General features: G+C 50.6%; 2 protein-coding genes across 2 annotated transcripts; one reads left to right on the top strand and one right to left on the bottom strand.

Annotated features, from left to right (window-relative positions):
• Nucleotides 1-288: 288 nt before the first annotated feature.
• On the bottom strand, nt 289-1370 carry EMWEY_00025860 (hypothetical protein, conserved; the record flags this gene model as incomplete). The annotated part of the gene is made up of 4 exons (XM_013481121.1): nt 289-322; nt 532-679; nt 804-957; nt 1131-1370. The coding sequence occupies 4 exons, from the start codon at nt 1368-1370 to the stop codon at nt 289-291; spliced, it is 576 nt and encodes a 191-aa protein (XP_013336575.1).
• An 821-nt stretch (nt 1371-2191) lies between these two features.
• On the top strand, nt 2192-6045 carry EMWEY_00025850 (hypothetical protein, conserved; the record flags this gene model as incomplete). The annotated part of the gene is made up of 9 exons (XM_013481120.1): nt 2192-2675; nt 2806-3758; nt 3899-3991; nt 4140-4214; nt 4348-4769; nt 5072-5238; nt 5406-5617; nt 5713-5783; nt 5973-6045. The coding sequence occupies 9 exons, from the start codon at nt 2192-2194 to the stop codon at nt 6043-6045; spliced, it is 2550 nt and encodes an 849-aa protein (XP_013336574.1).
• Nucleotides 6046-8519: the final 2474 nt, after the last annotated feature.

Genomic DNA, 8519 nt, shown 5'->3' with positions numbered 1-8519 from the left:
GAAGGAAAACCAACCGAGCGGCATGTTGTTGTTCAGATCTGCACAATTTAACGTACACAAGAAAACACGTGTAACATGTAACTCTTAAATATGAATCGTGAGTTGTAGTTAAACGGAGAAACAGTCCCAGTGAGAACAAATGGATCTGCTACATTCCCGTGAAATAACGCCTATTGAAGAGCAGAACAGAAAAGCATCCAGCGGAGCTTACGCACACACTAACTGGGTCGATATACTTGTGCGCACTGCTAGGAAGGGGCTACCTGCTAGCGCCGGCCATCCCACAACTTACTTCTCGTTGTCTTGGCAGACGTCAGAACCTCTGGACGGAAAATGCGCAAATTAATCAGCCCCACAGAAACCGAACACGAGGTTCATTAAAAAGCTGCTTTGCCTGCTCGGCTGCTAACATATTCCCGCTCACAACTACGTAGGGTCTCCGGGTTGTTAATAGTATTAAGTGCGTGAATAGCGCAGTCCTGAAGCATTATCTGTTGTTCATTCAGAGGAGAGAACGCAACTACTTCTTACTCGGAAAAGTTCAGGAGCGCAGCGAGAGCTTCGGTCGAAAGGAGCGGGCCAGTTGGTCCCACCACTGGGGTGTCTCTTTGGACAACGCGGCGTTTTTGATTTAATTGAAGCAGTTGCAATGCGGATGCACTATGATCCAGCCCACCCACTGCAAGGGTAACGGAAGCGAATAAACCAACAACAGAAGAGACATAGCTGTTTTTTGGTTCGCGAAGACGGGTTATATTCCACTGCAGAGCCACTCCCCTACGTGTGTTGCGCACACGCCATACCTAGTCGATCATAGAGCTTTGCTTTCCTTTCCAGGTGAGCCGATACAGCATTGATGTCCGGCGTGTGGCTTATTCGGTCACGTTCGTCTGCAGCATCTCTCAAGGCAACGCCGTCATTCCTACCGGCAAACTGTCGCCCAATCCAATCCAGTGGCTGCAGTTCCACAGTATGCAAAAAGATAAACGGGCCTATTCATGATATTCTTGGTGCTATCACCCGTCAAGGATACTTAGACGCCGGCAAAAGGAGCACACCGTGCGAAGCCCACAGTGGGTTGAAAACCATCTCTACTGGGAGGGAAGGGGCAATCTGCAACGGAAGCTCGCCTTTTTCGACGGGCGCGTCCATCTGCGGGAACAGGGGACGTCATGCGTAAATACTCTACCTTCTTTAGCGGCCTCAACAAAGACAGGTCTTTGCGCATCTACTCGCTGTTGCTGACTCTCCTGCTGCTTCCTGACAATGGATGACAGGCGAAGTTGAGACTGCTGAGAAACCCCGCGAATGGGGATAGGCCGTTCGATTGCTAATGCACTTTCAGTTAGCCACCCATAGGTAGAACTCATGCTGGGCAGCTTTCACGGTGTTGAGTCGCAGCAGCCAGAGGCATACGACGTGCGCTTCGCCTTTGGATGAAAGCTCCATACAGAACGTCAGGTGCAATAACCGTGGTTGCTGGCAGCCGAATGGCTTCCTAGATCCTGAGGTGAGACAAGCTGTGTGCTGTCATTGCTGCCTCTGCAGACTCCGCGGAGAACCCCCCCGCTAGGGGTCTAATATGCTAGCCTATGGATAGTTGCAAACACCAATAATAGTCTCTAGTTACAACTGCAGTTTAGATGGTGGAACTTTCGGTAACTATGATGGAAATATGGAACAAATAATTTCATGTGCAGCAACGGGGCTTGGGAAAAGCCCCATGAGCCACAAGAACTTGCTGTACATTGTGAATGAGCATGCACCGTTTGTTAATCAGGATTAACTACCATAACTCTTTTACAGTATTTAAACAGGTTAAGTAATTTTGTACTCCTTTTCAAACTGACTGCCCGCCATCTGTCCTCATTGGATACCAGTGTACAACATCCCCCTTCAGCTTTTCTGTGCAATCCTCTGAATACTTTAACGCACATATTGATGCTGTTAGCGACGAACAGAGCAGTAAAAGGGTCTTAGTATGTTCGAGTAGCATTATCACTCCCTTGGGTCAGCCTGTACGATGGGCAGGGTACAAACGTGCAAGTGTTCCGGCTTTGCACGAGTTAAAAGTCCTACCGACCGTTACAAAGACTAAAGCCATTCATCAGAGTAAATCCGTGGGTAGGGTTGTATTAGGGTTGCACGTTCATATCATCCGCCCGTATGCATCCGCACCACTCCAGCGCTCATGCCGGGGTCTGACGAGGGGGAGCTGCCAAGAGGCGTGTTAACTCTGGAAAAGCAGGAAAGGCTACATGAGAGTTCGGACACGAAGGTTCAGGATGGAAAGGTGGAACACACAAATAAGTCTGCAGACCCCCAGCTGGAGCCGGTCTGCACCGAAACAGCTGACCAAGCCAGTTCGGGCCCACCGGGGGAGTCGAATTGCACTGCTTTGCCCGCTCCTTCAGAGGGGGCTTCAGATGACAGTGATGCCGGCATGCATAATTCAGTGTCTTCAGTCCAAATGACGGACAATGGGCTCGAAGATGCCGCTCATCCAGATGATCATGCGCCTGGAAGGGACGCGGAAGAAATCGCTGCTGCAGGCTGTGAACAAAGGCCCCTCGATGCACCTGCCCGGACAGCGGCCGCTGAGTCACCGCTAACCCAAATCGTGACGTCAGAGATGCCTCCCCCAGCCTTCTTGCCTCGCCAGTTACGCATGAAGAGTAAATTGGACAGATCCTTCTATTGCCTCCAATACCCGCTGTTTTTGCGACACCTTCACAGTTTGCCACTAATGTGCGGCAGGGCTGCTCATCTCATCATTATCTTCCATGTTTTCTCTGTTGCTTTCAGGAAACGCCGGCAGAGCAAGTGAGCCGCCTGCGTCGGGAACGTCGGGATATTCGGTTTCCACCACCCGCACTGCGGCTGGTCAGACGCTCGAAGAGGGAGGGCAGCAAGATGCAGAAGCACCAGCTGACGATACCCAGGAAGCAGGGAACGAACGCAGCAAAGTGGACGATGAATTTGTCCTTTTTATGAAGGAAATTGAACAGCTGGACAGCCAGAGGGAGGCCCAACAGCAGGATTCAAATTCAGGTGGCCAGGAAGCAGTGTCGATCGCGTCTGTACCAGAGACGCTTCCCGATAGCCAACAGTCGTCAAGAACCAGTCCACCTGCTTCTGAGAGTCCTCAGAACAGTGCAGACCAGGGGATAACGGCCACTGGCATCCATGAGCAGCAGCAGCCCCAAGATGATGAGGCAGTTTGGCAGGCGGTTGTAGATGCTGCTACTGGGAAGACATACTACTGGAATGTAACCACTGATGAGGTTACATGGGAGTCGCCCGGAAGCTCTCTACAGCCCAGTGCTGCACAGGTAGACACGGGTGCCAAGCATCAGCAACAGCAAGACCTGCGACAGTGGGCTGCATCCACCTTTAGATTGACTCAGGAGCTGCCAACGTGCTCGGAGAAAGTCCAGCAGCTGATTTTTCAGCTAGATTTCATGGAGGAGGAGTTAGATGCAGAGTATGAAAGTTGCACTGTGGCTGGAGCAGCTGCTCTTCGTGAAAAAGCTGATCTCAGTATGCGCCTTCAACGATTCCGTTCCATGAGGCAGCGTCGGGAGCAACAGCGGCATAAACGATCACAGGAAACGAGCGCTAGTGGTTCGGATGATGAATTTTTGAAGGAGTTGATAGACCTTCAGCTTCAACAAGATCGACGACCACAGCCTGCTCAGTGCGCGGCCTGCAAACAGCGGCTGGCGGAGTCCAGAGGAACACAGTCTCAGCAGGCAAAGGTAACTTGATTGGCAGGGCCCTCTGATGGTTGTTCCCACAGGTCTATATAGCGACACAAAGGCATCATAATCTAACAACCTGATAGCCAGTCTTCAAAAGGTCACTCTAGTACCACTTTCGTCCCTTGTGCCTGTTGCAGGTTCGCTCGTTGGCGTCTTCGCTTGCACGGCGTCTTGGAAATGTGGAGAAGGAATGGGCTTCAGCATTGTTAGCTGCACTGAAGGCTCGCTTAGTGGGTCGCAGTCACCCTGGTAGTTACGCAAATGCTGACTGCTAGCCGCTAACTGCTAGTTGCCCGTTGGACTCATTTTAAGAACTTTGCTGCGTACACACCAGGATGTCGTTTGTTTTGTTTTATTTTATGCGGGTGGTACCTGCAGGATGACTGGATAGATGGAGGTCTTAGTAGCAGCTTTTTTCTAAAGAGGCTTGACAAAATGCAACAGGATTTTCAGGTATCAGGGGCCCTCATTCCCTAGGTCCTTTCGAGATCTGAGAAAGTGACGTCAACAAACAGCACTTTTCTTCATTTGGTAAGTTTCGTGTAGAAAAGAACATGGATTTGTTGGTGAGTGTTTTGCGGTGCAGAAGCATCTCTTGCAAGATGTGGAAGCAGAAGAGCGGCACCAAGAACTTGCATCCGTATTCCCCTATTCTGCTGCTGCAGCATCTGTCTCGGCCAGCGGAACAGTGAAGTCATCTTCGCGGAACTGCCTAGCTGGCGTGGCAGGGACATCTGCATTGGACAAGGGTGGCAGTGGCCGTCCCACAACTAGTGGCTCTAGAAACGCTGGTGCTATGCAAAGAGGCAGCAGCGTCTCCAGCGAGGAGTCGACAGCACTCGGCACTGCCCCTCCTACCCCTGAAGGGCCCCCACCGACGCTTCCCGATGAAGTGGCTCCAGCAGCATCAGAAGCCGCAAAAGCGGGGGCAGCACCAGCAGCAGGTATGTCGCTGGCTGTGTTCAATATTTTGCAGATGGTGAAGGACCCGGAGCTTATTCTACTCACGTATGCGGATATTCCCATTACCGCGTTTTGATCTGTGTTTTCTGCGTCATCTGCGTGATTTGGGGGATCTTTGGGCCTTCAACAGCCCGTTGGGCATACTTGCGAACTAGGCTTGCATGGTTAGTGGCATAACAGCTCGTCATTTTTTCCCAGTCAAGGCATAGTGCTTGCTTAGCATTTACCCCAAAAGGACGGTTTTTCCGACGGGAGTTTGCTGAGTCATGCACCTTCGAACGAGCTACGTAGACACACCAACTCCATGGGCCAAGTTCTGCCGAACCACATTGCTTTCCGCTGCGCAGCCCATCGACAGGGCGGCTCGCGCATACAGCAGCTGCTGAAATCACTGCCAGGCTAGCCGCCCTCAATGGCCGAAAGCGCTCTTCAGGGCGCGTTGCCACGAGGCCATGCAGCCCATCAGTATCGCAGGTCCTTGGAGTGTTCAGGCAGGTTCATGATGCAGTGCATAGTCAGGTACTTGTGCCGCTACTGAAGTGCCGCCAACGAAAGTTGCGGCGGCGCGCTTTTTAAGCTTCAGGCGGTTGACTGACATCGAGCATCAAAACGACTGTAGCACTAGCCTTCCTTTCTGTGCAATGTATTAAAGGATATACTTACATGTTTGGTGGTCTGCAGATCATCAACGGCATCATGAGACAGATCCGAAGGCTCCTGCGGTGTCGCGGGATGGAGCCCAAGGGTCTGCTGTCGCTGCGGCGCCTACCAAGCGGCCGCTCGGCAGCTCTGGCGTCAAAAAGCTTAGTTCTTCCAATCCCCTTGTACGGAGGCGCATGCAGCTCGTTGAAAAGTGGCAGAAGAGTCGGGAGAAGGATGAAGAGTCCGACGAGGTGAGTTTTAGCTGTCCTTTCTATGGCGACACGTTCAGGCTGCACACAGCCTTTGGAATGTTGGACTCCCGGCGTCATTTGTAATCTATGCGCAGGACTACGACAAACGAAAGGAGCGATTGAAGCAAAAGAAAATCGAAGAGTGGAAGGAAAAGGAAATGTCGAGGTAAGCTATTTCATCCGTTTCGCATGGGAGGCCATAGTTGATTTCGCTTCATCCCAGCACTTGCGTATGAGGGCAGAAAACGTTGGACGTTAGCGTAGGGTTTCTTAGATGCTCGTGGCAGCCGACGTTTCTCTAGATGTTTGTACAGGCACACCACCAATCCGACATTTGTGACATGTGTATCTGCAGTCGCAGAGGGATGCAAAATGCGAATTTTATTGAAGTAACGGCGGATTGGCGCACCTTAGTGCAGAAGAAATGAATCACAGAAGAAACGTACACGACAAAGGAGGATCCTGCAATGCATTAAGGAACCCTCTGCCACACAACACACAACACTGCCACACAACACTTTCGCATTGCAGGAAGGCTGGCAGTCATTCTAGTTTTTGCAAATGACAACTTTTTTCTGCTGCTAGGGGCAGCCACCCGCGTGCAAATGCTCTAAAACTGCGTGCTGGAGGGCATTCTGTTTTATCTGCCGTGCCTGTCCGCACTGTTCGGGATTCACACTTTCTGTTGGTTAGTAGTCTTGAGTAGTCCTCATAAGGCACTTACTGGAAGTGCCGCGCTGTATCATACCTCACTGAAACGTGTATTGCAGTCTACGGAAGCCACTGCCAGTGACTTTTCAGAAAGCTCTAGTGTAGAACGTAGGAGTTTACGAGTCAGATGGAAATTTCGAACCCAATTCAGAATGGAGCTGACGCAGGCAGACATTGTAATTTCTTGCAGAGAAAGAGGTAAGCAGAAAGGGGCCTCTCAGAAGGGAAGTGGCAATTGTTACGTCGTTAGGCAGCCTTAGTTGACTATGCAGTCCTCTAATTTCGTTAATTATCCCAGGGCCCGATCATCGGATGGTCGGTACAATAAATTTGCACACCGTGAACTGGTAAGGCCTTCAAGAACTCAAGAGGAATGGATCTAGTGACTATGGCTCGAGTGCTCCTGGTCTCCTCCGCCTTTCCCGTAGTTTGGAGGCGGTGTTGGTAGTTCCGCTGTACGAGGCTGTAGCAAATTAGAAGGGATCTATGCCCTCATCAGTTGTTGCAGAACCTTAGACAATGATGTGCGGTTCACCATAGGGCAACATCTCGGCGGTGCCGAGGAGCTACTAGGGAAACCGTCGCCTCGCGTTACCAGCAAGCTTCAAGGTGGCTAAGCTTGTAACCGTGTCTGCAAAGCAGCAAAACTCCAAAGCCACACAAGGATGGAGGGGAACAAGGCCTCAGCTGCTCACTGGCACATGCATTCTCACTTGCATGAATTGCGTTGCAGGAGGCCCGCAATCCCTTTGTTTCCTGCCTCTAGTTTAAACGTAATGAGGTTCTGAACAGCTTCGCGAAACCAAATTTTGTTTTCATTCGGGTTGGCGTTTCCCCAAACACCATGTGAAAGTTGTTCGATGATCGAGAAAGCGCTAACCTTTTCGGGAAGCACCCCGATGAACTTAGAGGACTAGAGTGTTTTTGCAAGCAACTGCACTTCTGTGATATAGGCCCAACCCATGAAGCATACAACTAGAGGCAAGTAATACGCTGGATGATGAATTCCCAGCTGATCGGACTGCCGGCTCGGAATGAAGACACTTAAGGGCGAAAGGACCTGTTTCCACGACGACGCCCAGTACAGATCTGGCACCCGAGCTGAAATGCCCCACAGGTTCTTTCAGGGCACTTACACGAAAAAAATACATCTGCCTACCCGTGGCTTTAGATAAGCTTATCCCACTAAACGCGAATATCAAAAATCAAACGCTTCTGCATAAAACACATGCTACGCTGTACAGTAACTAAATGGTACATGCAAACTAACGACCCACCTAGCCGGAGGTTCAATGGCCAGATGTAAAAAACAAAATTGAATTTGAAAAGCGGAAAAGACAAAACTTGCCATCAACAGGACCAGCAAAAACGCAAGCCACGAGGGAGCGTCATCGGTCATGATGCGCCGCAGAATGCGTGCAAATAGAATTCGAGCTACTGAGATTTCGTTTATGGCCAAGACTGGTCGCTGCCAGCCGATGGGATTCTCAGCCAGGGTGAGATATTGCTTTCGACCGATTGGACTGTTGCCTGTCCCTGTGCTGCCAAGAAGCTCTAGCATATCTTTTCAAGGAAACAGTGAAGTAAGAAGCGCTTATTCAACTCTGATCTCAAAAAGCGTGCACAGCTTTGATCGGAGGGAGGCTTTATGCGTTCTCTTTTGTTCGCCGCGCTTGAAACTCCATGGTGGCCAAAGCTAGGAGGCGGGGCCTAAACAGATGACGCAAGGGCCATACGCGTGTCGCACACTTAGAATGCAGCCGCCTACTGCGTGGGTAGTGGGCTGCCTTCTCCAGCGGCACACTTTGCTGAAGCGCAACTACACTTACAAAATAATAAGAGCAGCAAGGGCCCCTAAATCAGAAGCGCAGTTCTCTCTCTTAATCCCAAACGTCCCCCTGAGGAACTGGGACAAAAACGCAGAAGCAATACACCACGTTCCTGCGCTAATTCATCTTAAAGGACGCACGCTGCCCAGTGTGGGGTTATTAATGCTGTCGGTTATCTTAGCACTTACGTCGTCTCCAGACACTCGCTCTCCACCTTCACCAATAAAGTACTCATTGTCAAAAATTACCAAGCTAAATGACGACAGCGCATACTTAAATGGGGACAGTGCCTGTGGAAGGGAGCAACCACATGCAGTAGCAGTAGCGTCATATATATATATATATATATATTATATATATAT

The sequence above is a fragment of the Eimeria maxima genome, genomic scaffold (genome assembly GCF_000499605.1).
Source record: "Eimeria maxima Weybridge genomic scaffold, Emw_scaff276, whole genome shotgun sequence".
In the NCBI taxonomy this organism is placed as follows: domain Eukaryota; phylum Apicomplexa; class Conoidasida; order Eucoccidiorida; family Eimeriidae; genus Eimeria; species Eimeria maxima.
The sequence above is the reverse complement of the archived record's forward strand: the minus strand, read 5'-3'. Positions and strand labels throughout refer to the sequence as shown.